General features: G+C 49.9%; 5 protein-coding genes across 5 annotated transcripts; 2 read left to right on the top strand and 3 right to left on the bottom strand.

Moving 5' to 3' along the window:
• Nucleotides 1–1000: 1000 nt before the first annotated feature.
• Nucleotides 1001–2915, bottom strand: P174DRAFT_423917 (protein phosphatase 2A regulatory subunit CDC55; the record flags this gene model as incomplete). Its single annotated transcript, XM_024825158.1, has 6 exons — nucleotides 1001–1024; nucleotides 1101–1660; nucleotides 1726–2374; nucleotides 2430–2527; nucleotides 2635–2675; nucleotides 2872–2915. The coding sequence occupies 6 exons, from the start codon at nucleotides 2913–2915 to the stop codon at nucleotides 1001–1003; spliced, it is 1416 nt and encodes a 471-aa protein (XP_024679659.1).
• Nucleotides 2916–4323: 1408 nt separating this feature from the next.
• P174DRAFT_376505 (uncharacterized protein) lies at nucleotides 4324–5421 on the top strand (the record flags this gene model as incomplete). Its single annotated transcript, XM_024822691.1, has 1 exon — nucleotides 4324–5421. One exon carries the CDS (start codon nucleotides 4324–4326, stop codon nucleotides 5419–5421), a length of 1098 nt encoding a protein of 365 aa, XP_024679658.1.
• A 398-nt stretch (nucleotides 5422–5819) lies between these two features.
• osm1 (putative fumarate reductase Osm1) lies at nucleotides 5820–7975 on the bottom strand (the record flags this gene model as incomplete). Its single annotated transcript, XM_024825847.1, has 6 exons — nucleotides 5820–5917; nucleotides 5973–6206; nucleotides 6242–7419; nucleotides 7494–7731; nucleotides 7796–7864; nucleotides 7936–7975. The coding sequence occupies 6 exons, from the start codon at nucleotides 7973–7975 to the stop codon at nucleotides 5820–5822; spliced, it is 1857 nt and encodes a 618-aa protein (XP_024679657.1).
• A 1868-nt stretch (nucleotides 7976–9843) lies between these two features.
• On the bottom strand, nucleotides 9844–11712 carry P174DRAFT_394997 (aldehyde dehydrogenase; the record flags this gene model as incomplete). The annotated part of the gene is made up of 4 exons (XM_024823656.1): nucleotides 11025–11712; nucleotides 10549–10942; nucleotides 10041–10486; nucleotides 9844–9988 (listed from the first exon to the last, which is right to left on the bottom strand). The coding sequence occupies exons 1-4, from the start codon at nucleotides 11501–11503 to the stop codon at nucleotides 9844–9846; spliced, it is 1464 nt and encodes a 487-aa protein (XP_024679656.1). The 5' UTR covers nucleotides 11504–11712.
• Nucleotides 11713–14156: 2444 nt separating this feature from the next.
• Nucleotides 14157–15549, top strand: P174DRAFT_412294 (uncharacterized protein; the record flags this gene model as incomplete). Its single annotated transcript, XM_024824297.1, has 3 exons — nucleotides 14157–14343; nucleotides 14397–14467; nucleotides 14530–15549. 3 exons carry the CDS (start codon nucleotides 14157–14159, stop codon nucleotides 15316–15318), a joined length of 1047 nt encoding a protein of 348 aa, XP_024679655.1. The 3' UTR covers nucleotides 15319–15549.
• Between the last annotated feature and the right edge of the window lie 122 nt (nucleotides 15550–15671).

Genomic DNA, 15671 nt, shown 5'->3' with positions numbered 1-15671 from the left:
TTCAGGACGCTAACCCCTTTCGTCCATAGTGCATGGCCCGGGACGAAGCTTTTCCGAGCTTTGCGATCACCGTCTGATTGGCTGATTGGTGGATTATTCTGCCCTTTACCCTTTTTCCCTCTTTGTGTTTGACTGTTTGACAAACTTTCATCTTTCTCTGTGGGCTTTTTCTGCCCCCTTGGCGCTAAAAGTGTCACTCAGGGCTTTCGACGTCATTGACCGGCAGGATTCGGTGAGCACTCTAAAGACACTCTACAAACTAGACATAGACTACTACTCCATAGAGTGCGGCAGTCACTGAAGTAAGGTTGTTGTCTTATTGACTTTATTACCATTGCTTTTCAGAATTGGGATAACTATGCTTGATATATAGCTTTAATTTACAACAGTAAAGGTTGGCTGCCGATATATATGGGTAGATTATGATTGTAATCCCTGAAAGACCAACCGACAAAGTATTACAAAACGAAGTGCTTCTAGCACAGGATTTCATCAAGAAAAGACCAAATTATCTCCATGATTCATCTATTACACTAGATAGAAGTTTGTACTCACATTCCGACTGAATGGTCATATTTGTCACTCCTGACGCAGCCAGCATATTTGAGCTGCGGATCAGCGATACATCAAGTGTAAGGCATATATGCCTCCTCGCCCATGAAGACACGCAAAGGGCGCAAACGACGTAATGAGCAGAGGTTGTGTTATGGGAGAAAAGGGAAACGGGTCACCACCGACTGCTTCTCGTCTTCTTTCTCTATTAAACCTCGCACCAAAACGCCCGCAAGCATCAATCATCCAAAGAGAGACCACATACCACTCCAACCGAAAGCTAGGAAAAAGATTCTGAATTTGGAACTGGCAACTTGGATTTTGGAACTGCGGACGCTGCTAGTAACCTCTTTTCTTCTGCACCATACTTTGCTCAAAAGGATTGCCTAAAGTCTCATTTTCTGACCCGACCATCCAATTTTGATATAAACCTATACGGTCAATAGTCTTACAAGGCGGAGAAGACGAACAGCTGTTCCGACAGTATTAGCCTCTTGCAAATTCACCGGAACGACAACAGGAGGGGAAAATAGAGCAAGGATACTCACGTTATTTGTAGCAGCGATGGCAATGCTATCCTCATAGGGATGCCAGCTCATGTGAAGAATCTTCTTGTTGAAATCGATCTGATCCGCATCGGTCTCCTTCTTCATCCGACTGCCAGGACCAGCAGGACTGCCGGCCCTGGACCCATTCTTCTTGCCGTTCTTATTCATAGGTGTCGGGACACCAACCTTCTTGGCCTTGAAGGCGGACTTGTCTGCTTGCAGTACGATCTCCGTCTCCTTGCTAGGGTCTGTGGGGTAGATCATAAAGTTGTTGTTATAACTTCCAGTCATAACGTTCTCCGCATCACCGGAGAAGACCACCTCAAACTTATCAAAGATGCTGTCGTTCTCGTATGTGTCACACAATCGTGGCCGCAGATGCTCGTGGATCGGAATGGTCTTCACTGGTTGCCTCTCCATGTTGACATCCCAGATCTTGACTGTGAGGTAATCTCTTGACACAATGTATCGGCCGTCGTGCGAGAAACGGACGTCCGAGATAGATGAGATGATTTCAGAGAAAAAGGAGCGAGACGAGGCATCTTCTTCTTGTTCGAAGACTGTCATGGAAAGTAGGTTAGTCAAGGGGGTTTCATGAATTTCATAGCGAGCGTGGACCACATACGTTTTGAATGCTCATCGCACAACGCTCGCTGCCGCATGTCGGCGAGCTTGATTGTGCCTTTCGAGCTGGCGTACATGAACCAATTGCAGCTAGTGGGATGGAACTCAGCAGCCGTGATGACCTCTGTCAGCTCTTCCATGTTTGCAGGTTTGATATCGACAATGTTGAAGCTCTGGTCTTGAATGTTAAGGTTCCATAGGTTGACCCGAAGGTCGTCGCTGCTGATGAAAGTCTCCCCATCGCTGTTCACAGAGATGCTGTTGATGTGATATGCGTGTGCATTTGCATATGTCCTCCGAGGGACAGCAGCAACGACCGTATCATGATGTGTCATCCGTGGAAGCTTCAGAGCTGACGCATCCTTGAAGGATAAACGGGGCGCGCGCGGCGCCCCTCCACCACCAATAGCACCCGCGGGTGTAAGCTCGTTCGATAAGTTGTTCTCCGCTACCACCTTCAGCGACTTGTCAAACACCTTCCACAGTTTTATTGTTTTGTCATTCGTCGAAAGGAGGAAATGGGAAGCGTTTTGTCGTCTACACCACTTTATCTTGTTGATCTTCTCTTCGATCTCTAGTGATTTTAGGTAATCGAATTCCGGCTCGTGCGACTGAAATTCGGTGTGAAACTTATACTCGCAGGTTTTTTTCTGGTTGATCATTAGAACCTTGTGCATCGCTGTAGTAAGAAAGGGTCGTAGCTACCGTTTCGTTCCGCTCAAACAGCACTACTCTCCCGCCCTTGTCTCCCGTGGCCAGATAGTTACCGGTGTGGTCGAACTCGACAGTCGAGATAATATCCGCTGTGACATTGTTAGGCTTCGGTTGTTCATGTCATTGCGCTTCCAAACTGTCGTCGTGATCGAGTACCTGTGGTAATCGAGTGCACGATATAAGATCCTTATCATACCTTCTGTGATATCTTCCACATCGCCTTTGTCACCAAAGCATCTATATCAAAATAGTCAGTGGCTTGCTCTGCCAAAGGAACGCATGAGCCTAGGTGGACACGGGGACATCGGCAGAACCCATCCTTCCCGTCCAGATACCCCTTCTCGAGCACCATTGGACACGAAGGATGCAATAGTTGATTGATCTTAGACCATGGAGCCCACTGTGACGAAAGATCTATGCGCTGGGGACTCACTGTGTAAACTTCCAGGTAGGTGTACCTGGCTCCCGGTCTACCATTTTCCTTCAGATACCACCCTTGACTAGGGTAGTTGACGGATCCGTGATAAAAGAGATCTATAATCCTGGACTCAGGATCTTGATAACGATGCTCGATGGGAACGTGACAGATGGGATCCGACGTAGTGGTTCAGGAAAGGATGTTGATATTTTTTTTTCTTGGTTCTATTTTGCTCTTGTTGTTCGGCCAGGAATGAGAGCGGCTATGACGACCAGGTCCGATGGAGAAGCGAGCCTCGAGTGGGGAAATCAATGAGGAGCGAGACGGGTTTAGACTGGTTCTATCAGTAGATATAGAAGGGCGAGGGGAGGAAAGTGCGGGAGGATTGCGACGTCAGACAGGATTTAGTAAGGCAGAGAGACCCTTGTTCGTATGTAGGTGACTTTTTGCAGGCTGAAGACGACAAATGATTGACAGCCTGGGCTGATTGAGGTCCGGAAGAGGGGTGGGTGGAGCAAAAAATTCGGTGTATTAGATGCAGTCAGCCCTTTTTTGCCTTGTTTTAATTGATTTTCCGAGGAAGAGATGAAGAGGAGAGGATATCGAAAAGAGCAAGCAACAACAGACAAGATAGTCTGTTGGAGAAGCTTGGGAAGCAAGAAAGCCGGTGAGTGGGAGGGGAAGAGTTAGGTTAGGTTAGGTAGAACGATTAGGTCAGTTCCGACAGAGAGAGAGAGAGAGAGACACGACAGTAGGAGAGTACCTTAGTCAAGGTGTTGAGGTGAGGCGGCGGTGGAGACGCGGGCAAACTGCTGGTTTACAGCGACGAAGAGACGCCCAACTACGCTGACATCAACCACTCGGTCGTTGTAACTCTGTATCCTCTTTGTTTTTGTCTGGACCATGGCTGGATTCGATATTCACGGAGGCGGTCATTCAACCTAGCGTCATTTTCTGATCTTATTTTTCAGGAACAGCTTTCATTCCTGAAGCTCTAAAAAGAGCTTGTCTGTTTCTTCCTAATGTCATAAACCCTGTGTTCCAGCCCACATGGCAATGCGATGATCCCATATGGCGATTTTGAACCTCAGCCTATTCAGGACACTTAAAGACGACTGTCATCGATGAAGCCATACTATCACAAACTCGTCTTTTACAAATGCCACTGTCGTATATTATCACTCCCTTCGAGACTACTAACCTTCCAGTCTTCGTGAAATGATGGCCTGAGGCTCGTCACATGTCTACCTGTACATTCCGACTCCATTAAGCCGAACATTGACAAACTGCGTGCCGAAACATAGGCGATCGATTGCCATCACTGTTACTCCTCTGCTTGACAATCATCTGTTGATATTCTTTGCTCAACTGATTTCATTTTAACCAGGATTTAATTTCCGTCGTGCGTCCGTTAGCAACCCCTTAAATGTGCACGGAGTGTCGCACAGATAATCCCCGCCATTGACCATGTCCGACAACAGCGCGAAGCGGGGCACTGGCGAGAAATCCCCCAACGACCCCAAACAACAGGCCGACTCTCGCAAGAGTGACCCAGAGAGTCAAAACACTCCGTCTCTTGCCAGTCGCATCCAGAACTCTGCAGCGGGTCTGGCAAGGAGTGCTTTTAATGCAGCTGGCTCATCCGCAGACGCAGCGCAGGTGTTGGGAAGCGGCAGCAAAGCCGGACCGTCCTCCTCGGCATCGCCCTCCGCCCTAGCAGCAGCAGAACAGTACAGAGAGACCGCGACCCCTACTTCGTCGGATCGAGCTTCGGCCAATCACCCTGCGGCGTCATTCCGGTCATCGTCGACGGGTCAACAGGGTTCATTCGAGCTCCCGCCCCTCACCGAGGATGAATTTCAGCGCACGTACGACGAAAGCCAAGTATACAGCAACATCGACTTCTCCCCATCAACAGAATTAGATACAGGGAAAGGCAAAGGCAAAGCAAGCAAAACACCCTCTCCTTTCCCAAATATCGACCCCTCATCCTCATCCTCGGGCCTGAACACCGCCTGGCAAAACGCCCTCCCCACGTCCGCTACCACTCTCGCTTCCGACGGCGAAGCCGTCGTCTCCCTCCTCTCAGATGCGTCCTTCGACCCCGAGTTCCCGTCCACCGCCGAAGAGCCCTTCGAACCAGTCGAGACGGAGCTCCTCCCCCCACAACTGACACCATCAGAGATCAAAATGATAGAGTCCTTCCGCCGCCACGCCACGCTCGAGACCTCAACGCCGACGCCGGCTACAGAACCGCTCTCGCAGACACACAGACTCACGTCCTTCAGTCTCGTCCCGGACATCGAGTCAGTGCTTGATAGCGTTCCAGCTGCGCAGGATACGGACGCCACGGCGCTGCGAGATGCCGTCCTGATGGGTCTACCGGGTGCAGCAGAGTGGATCGCTGTCGAGGAGCAATACCATGATGAAGTCTGGGGATACCTGCGACCGACACTGGAGGCGGCGGCGAAGGAAATGGAGGCGCGTAAGGAGCAGGGCGCTCCCGTGGAGGATGGGCCCGCCGTTAGACGATTGAAGATGATTCTGAGACATATGCAGACCTGATATATATGTCAGACGGAGTCTTACTTTGTTTCACTGGGAACGCTGGCCATGATATTAGGCTTGGATCTACATTGTACAATATTTACCGACGCTGATGTATCAATACTCGCACTATTTGGGCGGAGTAATGCTCACCAAGCGTAAAGAAAGCTCTCACTGATGTACAACTGGAAATGAACCTTGAAGATATTTGAATTGTATCTTACAGACTGATAAGTTAATCGTATAAGCATCAGGTGACATCATCCCTGCATCTCATCACAAAAAAGTATAGTACCAACAGGACGTCAAAAAAATCAAAAGGGGTATGTATCAGAAGTTCACAACGGTCGCGGCATGGGTTTTTGTCTTTCCCTGTACTCAAATATATGTCTCATGTCCACCTCTATATCACGCACTTAGAACTCCAGGCTGGGGGTCTGGCCCTTGACCCGACCGATGACGATCTGGGCAGCGTACTTGGGGATGACTTCATCGTCATGAAGCATAGCGAATTCTTGGAAGAATTGTTAGCATGATTACCTGATGGTTAGATGATGGGGATATCATACCTTCCGTAGCATCACGACCCATGAAGTTGTACAGGGCGTTGGCACCACCGGGGTGCTCATCAAGCCAGTTGGTCACGTCCAGGACAACACCCTTGACAACGATCCAGAGGTCATCCTTCTTGTTGTGCTTGGCAACCTCCTCCATGGTGTACTCTTTCTCGGGAATCTTGAAGTTGGAGATGTCGTTGGGCTTCGAGGCCTCGGCAGCGGAGGCGGGGCACCCTGACCGCCAGTCTGGACAGCCTCAGGGGCAGCAGTCACCTGAGCACCGCCAGCGCCGCTGGCAGCGGCACCGTTCCACTCGACGGAGATCTTGCCGGGAGTGGAAGGATCGATGTGCAAAGAGATTTGGCCCAGACGCTGCTGGGCAGTGGAGGAGCCGGAAGTCAGCTTCTTGAACAGGTACTGGCTGGCGCTATCACCAGCAACACGACCGTAGACAACGCAGCCCAGCAGAGAAGAACCACCAAGACGGTTGGCACCGTGGACACCACCTGCAAGCTCACCGCAAGCGTAGAGACCATCGAAAGGCTTTTTCTCGGAGTTGAGGACCTCAGCGTGCTCGTTGATCTCGATACCACCCATGGTGAAGTGCAACACGGGCTCCATGAGGGCGACATGGAACTCATCGTTGATGTCAAAGGGCAGGTTGTGGAAGAAGCGCTTGCCCCACGGGTCCTTCTTCTTGCCCTCGGCGATGAGGTTGTACTCATCGAACGTCTTCTTGAGAGCAGCCTCGCCACAGCCGATCTCCTTGGCCAACTCCTTGCCGGTCATCTTCTTCATCAGACCACGGCCGGAGTAGTGACGAGTGTGGAAGTCCAGAACATTAGAGGCCTTGCTGTTGAGGACCAGGCGGATGGGCCACTTGCCCTTCTCCTTCTCCTTCCACATCTGGCCCGAGACGTAGTCACGGTGGCCCAGCTCGTCAGAGAAGCGCTGTCCGTCCGAGTTGAGCAGAAGACCACCCTCACCACGGAGAGCCTCAGCAGCAAGGAACTTGAACTTGGCGGTGGGATCCTTAGGGTCAACTAGACCGGTAGGGTGCACCTGAACCTTGTCCATGTCAATACCGTTGGCGCCGATAGCCATCAGCATCTTCTGACCATCACCGGTGGCGTGAGTGCCGTTGGTGCTGGACAGACCGAAGGTGTCGGGACGGTGTTGTTTCAGGAGAGAGCCGTCGCCAAAGTCGGCAGCGTAACCACCAGTAGCCAAGATGACGACTCCGTCTGCGGTCTTGGTCTGGCCGTTCAGCTCGTAGGTGACACCGGTGACTGTGTCGCCAGACTTGTTGACCTTGGTGACACGAGCCTTCTTGACGATTTGTACGCGTTCAGGCTCCTTCTCGCTGAGCTCTTCTAACCGCTGCATGAGAGCGTATGTGATGGCCATGCCGGGGAACTTGGCATCGTGACCACGGTGTGTGCGGGGCTGGGAGTGACCACTTTACGGAATTAGCACCTGAACAGATAAAGAGATCGCAAAAGATGGCAAATTCAACGCAATTATTTCACTCACCCAAGACGAGAAACGAGAGTGAGGTCGAGGTTGAAAACATCCTGCAGCCATTCGACCGCAGCAGCGGACTTGTATGTAAGGACCTTGATCAGCTCTGGACGAGCCTTGTCTCTGGCGGATTTAAGGGTATCTTCGTAGAAAGTCTTGACGCTGTCCTGAATGCCCAGTTCGACCTGCGTGCGGGTGAGGGCACCGTTGATACCGGAAGTGGCCTTGGTGGAGTTGCCACCGAAGAAAGCTGATTAAGTTAGCTTCTTGTAATGAATTTGCGACGTTGAATACGAATTCAACGGAACACTTACCCTGCTTGTCAAGGACGAGGACATTGCCTCCGTTCAGATAGACGGTGTGGGCGGCACTCAGGCCGGACACTGAGAGACGAGACAATGGTCAGCAAGAGAGCCCGGGCCAATCTAATAATGCGGGGAAAGCTATCACTCACATCCACCACCAACGACGATGACTCTAGGAGGAGTGGCCATCTTTATGTGTATAAGAAAAATGTAGGGAAGAAAAAAACAACAAGGAGAAGGTTAAGGATGGGGAAAGGGGAAATCAGAAGATGGGGAGAAAGAACTTAAAGTATGAAGGGGAGAATGGCGCTGGAGGGAAGTGGGCAGGATCCGGGGGAGAGACGATTCAGAAGCCGACAGCACATTGGCTGTTATTCGGCCGAGGCACAGACTGTATGGTAACTGCGGATACAGTGGGCCAGCACTCTTGGATTCCGACCGAGGACGCTTGGTAGTGTGGTGGTGATGGATATGAGAATGGGTCTCTTCAAGAGTAATGTTCAATTACGGTGATTCTGGTTTGTCCATTTGTGTTGCTAGTAGTGGATATCTGTTGAACTGACATTGACATCTCTAGATGAACAGCTGAGGAATCTAGATACAGCACGAAAACATACAGAAGAACTGGATTCAATACTCAAACAGACAGTCCTCCTCATCCCTGTCAATGTCCATCACATGCGAGAGAAACTCAGTGCTCTCAAAGTAATCTATGCCTCAATTATTGGCATTGGGTTAGGGGAAAATGCCATGTAATCATCACCCACAGTCACCAGGACCAGGTGCTGTTTCTCCGCATCAGCCTACCCCAGGGGATTTTCACATGCTCTTCAAGAACCCAAGTCAGCTGTCGTCATGTCTTCGGTCTTTTCCATTCATACACGGAGAAGACACGTTTAAAGTAATTGCTAAGAATTTTAGCCTGATAATGCGCTTGATAATTCGAGCTATGTAAATGGTCAGGTGCAATAACTGGACTTCTACCAAAGGACCGAGAGAGGTACGTGGAGAACAATATCTGAGCTGAGGATTCAGGACAAAGTATATTACTCCCTTGCTTTTCCCTAGTATCAGTCCTACTACTACGGCGGAGTCCATCATATCATATCCTTGAAAAGTGTCAGACCATTGCATCCGCTATTTAAACTGCAAGGTGCAGCATCAGCCAAATGATGGCCGAGCAAAGCTCATATTGTTGTACCTCGGACCGAGACGGCACCTCTCCAATATGGTATGATATCAGAGCTCATTAACCCCAGCTTTGGTCCATTCAATTCATATACATTCCATCTACCTTATCTTGAAAAATACACAATAATCATTTCCCCACGATATTGAGCTCAACACTTCCTCGCTCATCAGACCCCCATTCCGGGGTACTCACAGTACACATCGGCAATTGGTCGCGTGCATGTGCGTCGGCAATCTATTTTCCCTTTACGGCAAGCAATGACCTCATACTGGCGACCATCAATAGCCGGCAAGAGTTTCTGACATAATCATGTCGCCTATTGAAGTTGCTGTTTTGGGGATCCAACAGCCGATCCATTGAATCTGAGAGTTGCGAACAAGACGTAGAACTAGGTACTTGGATGCTTTAGCAGCTTATTTCTGCGTATATTACATCGTCTGTCTATTATGATGAGCATAAGTATTGATGCGATTTCGCGATATATGGCGATTAGTCGAGAAGGGTACTTGTCGATCTGCTCTCGGTGTTACTTCTCCCGAGCCACTAAGTTGTGTTGGGGATTGTGGAAAGGAAAGACAGTCTCGGGAAAATTTGGCCGGGTTTCCAGATTTGCAACAGCTTGCTCGGATATCAAAGAATTCGGCTTGCAAGAAGTGAACCTTGATTCGGCCGATAAACCTGAAGTGGGTATGTCGGGCAGGACTCGACTTGGAGATCCGGTTTGCTGTTCGGTGATCTATAGAATTTACGCCAGTAGATTACCGAAGGTACATCGGATGATGGGTAGCTGAAGAGTCAAAACGCAACCTAGATTCCAGATCTAGATGGTATCCTCATACAAAGCGGGTATGCACATCATATCATATCAATCCATCCATGTCACGCTCTTGGTGACAAGGAACTCTTCCAACCCCTGAGCAGCGTTGAATCGGCCCCATCCACTGTTCTTCACACCGCCGTGCGGTAGGACAGGTTCGTCATGGATAGTCATACTGTTGATGTGTACAGCACTGCAATCTATCAGTATTGTAGATGGACTGACATGATACCGAAAATACTGACCCAGATTGTATCTTCTTGGCAATCGCCAACCCCTTCCTGAGATCCTCGGTGAAAACGGCCGCGGACAATCCGTAGCCACTGCTGTTGGCGATGCGAATGGCTTCCTCGTCGCTGTTGACCACCATGCATGCTGCCAGCGAAGCAAAGGCTTCTTCCTGCCATACCTCCATGTCTTCTTTCACGCCCCCAAGAAGTACCGGTGCCATGCGCACACCTGATTCTCCCACTGTCTTGTCGACTGACCCGTGGATGAGGTGAGCGCCTGATTCGAGAGCCCTGTCAATCATGCCTTCCACCCGCGACTTAGAGGCAACATTGACCAATGTGGGAGGCGGGGCAGAAGGGTCGAGATCCGATCCGAGGGCTTTCTTCAACGCATCCATGAACGCCAGCGCAATGGACGAGTGAACGAGAATTCTGTCTGTGGACATGCAAATCTGGCCAGACTAAACCAGGAGTGTTAGCTTATGAGTGCAAAACGTATGAGGTAGTCGTGAGGGTTTCATACGTTCAAGAACGCGCCCGCCAAAACCGCCTTGACAGCGGTTTCAATGTTCGCATCTTCACAGACAATAGCGCTATTCTTTCCTCCCAGTTCCATCAAACAGGGTTTCAGGTTCTGGCCACATGCGCGAGCGATCTTGCGACCCACAGCCGTGCTACCGGTGAAGTTGACCTTTCGCACGGCGGGGTGCTCGATCATAGCATTGACAACTTCGGGGGCGTCTTGAGGACGGCACGATATGAGGTTGAAGCAGCCCGCAGGCAGGCCGGCATCTGAAAACGCACGTGCGATTGCCCAGTATGAACACGGGGAAAGTTCAGACGATTTCAGAACGGTGGTGTTACCGGCAGCGAGAGCGCAAGCTGCGGACCGAATGCCGAATACATACGGCGCGTTCCTTTGTCGAGCAAGGTTAGCACGGGCTCGGAATGCAGCCATCACAAACTATCAGCACCCAATGGTGCTGTGTGCCAACCTACCATGGAACAATTCCCAGAATCACGCCCATAGGCTCCTTATAAATGATTGCACTCTGCCCGTCCTCCTCTACAACCGGTACACTTCCGCAAATCGAAGTGATGCGCCCAGCAATTTCCCTCAGCATGCGAATACCCAGCGGGACGATGAAGAACTGCGATGCGCCGACATCAGCGCCCATCTCGGTGCGCATATACTCGGCGTTCTGGACAAGGCGACTCTCCAGTATATCCGCTGCCTTAAGCAGGATGTCTCTGCGAACGGTCGGTTTTGTCTGCGACCATGCTGGGAAAGCGGCCTCGGCGGCTTCGACCGCGCGTACGGCATCTTGGGGGGTGGCACTGGCTGTAGCCCAGCAGGGTTTGTTGGTGTAGGGGCTGATCACGTCAAATTTTGTAGGGGTGACTTCCTCCTTGCCGTTGATAATCAATGGAATCACGGAGGGAGGCGCAGGTGCGCTGCTTGCCCTGTTGGAGGCCATTTTCTGGGATAGCGAGATCGTCAGATCTTAGTGAAGAGGACTGTTCCTGGGTCGATAGAGCGATTGACGATGATGATGAACATAACTTCTCAACTTGGGGTACAATTGAATGAGTACGAGGCAGGCCGAGTGAGGGGAAGGGGTCTGAATATCGAAGAAAGTAATACAGAACTAAACCAATAATATTATCAAATTATAACAGTTTACCTTACGCTAAAAGACTGCTCCAATTTCGGCTATTATTCATCGCTCTTGAATGCCTTCCTCTTTTGTTCAACAAACCATGTCGAACATAAACTGACTGTAGATCTCACTACTCCACTCTGGCGCAATTAGATATTTTTATTAATTGAATGTGCAGCCATGTTCTGCTGCAGATACCCGTAGATAAAATGGCAATAAAGAATGGTCTTCACTAATCATATCTGCGTCTGCATATCATTCCATAAGGAAAAAGCATGTGGTAAACGCGTGCTGGAGCTCGAGCACGATCAACTCTCCAAGTTGCTTTTTCCCCTTTCTCCCACATGGACGTTTTAACAGTAGCCAGAAAATTAGCGACAGTCGAGCCCAGCGCTGATCCGAACAGTTGGTCTCGCGCACATGGCAAGTCATTATGCTTTAATAATGGCCGATAGAAAGATCTTCCAGACTATTGAATCTTGAGGGATATGTTTTAGAGACTCCGAGTAAATCTATCAACCAAGCATCAGCCCCATCCGGGCTTCACTTTCTTTCTCTTCCTCCGTCGACTCGATTAACTCACAATTAACCTTCTAGAGTATTGTGGGCGTCGATCTTGCCGGACAATCCATGGTTCTGAGCAAATGACGGGCTGCTAAACTTGAGTAGTTCGGCCACATTACCCACACAAATGGGGTGATGGCGTACGTCGTTCGCCGACTGCCAGGGAGGGAGCGATCCGCTATCCATCTTGTTCTCACTCAAACGTGAGCTGCACGGCCCCAAGCGAACGAGAACCGTTAACAGCGCCAAGGTTCAATAGATGTCCCGCTTAGTGGAGCCGAGCACTTGAGGCATTCAGAAAAGAGTCGAAGCCACTCCGCTCTCGTGGATCGTGATGAGGACCGAGAATGGAAACAAGTTAACAACATGAGAATATCAACCAATCATGAGCATCAGATCATTTCGTAATGGTGGGGCAGAGAGGACAATGGACGTCAGTGGTCTTTCACTCGCAAGGTTGAAGTCGAAAGCGCTTTTTCCAGATGAAGAGATGATTGTCTTGTCGACGGGCGACACTCGATCAGATGGACCTGACTGCGACCTCGGTATTTTCTAGTTCTTGAACGGTTCAGTGGATAGCATCACAAGTGACTATTGATTCTCTATCTTTCTCCCCTCACCGATTGCAGATCATCAGCTTAATGTGTGAAATCAATTTGCTCAAAGCCAAACCCATCTGAGATTTACCGGACAGGAACTGCTTTAGGAAGGGCGACGCCTTCCTCCCAATGCAGCAGCATCTTATCATCCCATGTGGGAAAATCACACATCGGGATGTGATGTCGGAATTCAATGATCCGAATGACCTAGCCAGAAGCATCACTGAGATGACTCTGCAATCTCCAGCTGTCCAGCATCATTCTGATGTCGACCAATGGCAATTTGGTGGGAAGGGGCAGGGTCTGACATGTATGCCAATTTTATAGATCCCGGCGCGATGAACATCGCTCTTTCGGCATTTCATTTCCTCAGCTCGACAACAGAGTCCATCATTTCCCATGAGAATGCGTTGTTCGAGAATGAGAAGTATATCTACGAAGTGATAGGGTTACATTCGGACTGCCGGACGGGTGTTCTGAATCCTGGATTGATTTTCTACTCGCTTGTTGATCGTCCTACCCATGCAGCAGTGGAGCCAATATTTTCCACTGCCACGAGGGTGCCTGGTTCCTGACTTCTTAGTCTCGACGGGAGGGACGGTTCAAATGGCCTTCCAAATCAATAATTCACCAATTCCCAAGAAAAGTGACTCCGTCACAGGCCACGCCTTGCTCATCCCCACTACTGAGCTTGTGTCGAGCCCAGTCATAACCGTGCATGCACCAGAAGGGTTGAAATATGCTCTGATCTAGTGATTGATTGCCTTAGACTGGCGCATCTACTTGATTTGCTACAGGATATTGGACCACATTTGCTGTGTGTTCTCGCGTCTATGGCTAGTGGATCGTCCTTGCAAATCACTAACAGCCACACAGATCAGGAAAGAGATGATGCTGCAGTCTCTTGTTGGTCCCTGAAGATCCATCTGCACAACTCTGCTCCATTCACTTATCCAGTAATACTGCCAGTGCCAATATGAGATAACCTACATAAAACATGGTGCTTTGTCTCCTCCCCGGTTACGTTTGTTCCTTTTCCTTCCTAAGATCCCCATCTTCCTCCAGCCTGCACACAGTGATATACAACTGCTGTCTGCCCTGGAGTTATATACCGTGCCGTTGAACTCCCTCTTTTTGGTCACTCCTTTTTTACTGTGTGCCTTGCTTGATAGACTTGCATGTTTGCATAACGCGACTTCAATATCCGCCCTGACTACGGTCGTCCATTCCTTGAAATCACAAACCCCAGATCCATCTTGACCCTACTGAAATTATCATTCCTTATCGGTTACCATACTCAATTCAAAATGGCGATTACTTCTAGAGGGAAGAGTATGATTGCCATTGTGTCGGTGCTAGTCGGCCTTTCGGTACTCGCCGTCATCCTCCGTGTCTTTGCGAGGATCAAACGGAGAGTCAAACTTGGAGTAGATGACTACTTATGCTTCTTGTCTATTGTTATGTTGATTGCCATGCAGATTGAATTGATTCTCTGTAAGCCTCATCGCGCCCAGCGCTTCAAGCCTGTTGCTGACCACATGTGACAGGGGTTGCCATTGGAGGCAATGGGCAGCATCAAGCAGACTTGGACATGGAAACGATGACGAACTTTGGCAAGGTCAGTAACGCAATTTACCTTGTCACTTCCTTCCAGCCGTGTTGCTGAACCTTGCCGGTTAGATCTTTCTGTCGAATCAGTTCACCTACTTCATACTATGTCCTGCTATCAAGATCTCCATCATCTGTTTCTATCGTCGGCTATTCAACACGAAAAATTTCCAACTAGTGACATTCGCTCTCAATATCCTTATCGCCTGCTGGGGAGCAGGTATTTTCCTTGCTTGTGCCCTACAGTGCCGTCCTCTCAGGGCGTACTGGGACAAAAGCATCGACGGTCACTGTTTTGACGGGAACGAGTTCTTCATCGTCAACCAGGCCTTCAACGTCATCATGGATTTCGTCATATTGGCCTTGCCCATTCCTATGATCTGGGGCCTACAAAGAGCATGGCAGGACAAGCTCGCCTTGAATGGCGTATTCGCCCTAGGTGCCTTTGTCTGCTTCGCTAGTATCTACCGGATCGTCGTGCTCTTCTGGATCAAGACATCCGATACAACCTTTACCGTCTACCAGGCCACACTTTGGACGCATGTCGAGCCGTCCATCGGGCTTATCTGCTCTTGCCTCCCCATCATCCGCGGGCTCTTTCCAAAACTCAAGTTGTCCGGTAGCCGCAAGACTACGGCTCCTTACTACATCAAAACCGACTACACTGGCTCTCACCTTGCCACTCTGTCCAGCCCGAAGTCCCCTGCGTCCGCGTACTTTAAGATGGAGGAAGGTCTCATCTCCCGAGCCACTACCGATACCGAGGTCCCCCCGGACGATTACCTCAGCCCTAAGGACATTGCAGTTCGGACGGACATTAAGATCAGTCAGGACGCTGCGTCTCTCAGATCACAGAGCTGATAACTTGTGATTTTTTTTTACGCCGACATATACGCAGCAAAGGAGAGTAATTAGCTCCTTCCCAAAGACATTCGTGGACCTAGTTTCTCCCGTCCTATCCACGTCGACAAACTAGGAGAGTCCTCTCCCACGGTTTCGCCGGACTATGATACCGGAGCTATCAAGTCCACTTCTCCAGATGGCGAGAAATCAAGGAGCCTCACCCCTATCCATTCCAGCCCCCGGTCCGGGCCCTCGATTCGTGAGGTTTTATTGGCCTTGACTCGGTCGGAACCAACCATTGCCTGACGCTGGAGGTTCACCTCCAGCCAGGATGATCCTTATACCCAAATGGGAACACTCCTTCGCTTGAC

This window comes from Aspergillus novofumigatus (genome assembly GCF_002847465.1).
Source record: "Aspergillus novofumigatus IBT 16806 chromosome Unknown P174scaffold_7, whole genome shotgun sequence".
NCBI lineage: Eukaryota > Fungi > Ascomycota > Eurotiomycetes > Eurotiales > Aspergillaceae > Aspergillus > Aspergillus novofumigatus.
Note: the sequence above shows the minus strand (reverse complement) of the source record. Positions and strands in the feature narration are given on the sequence as shown.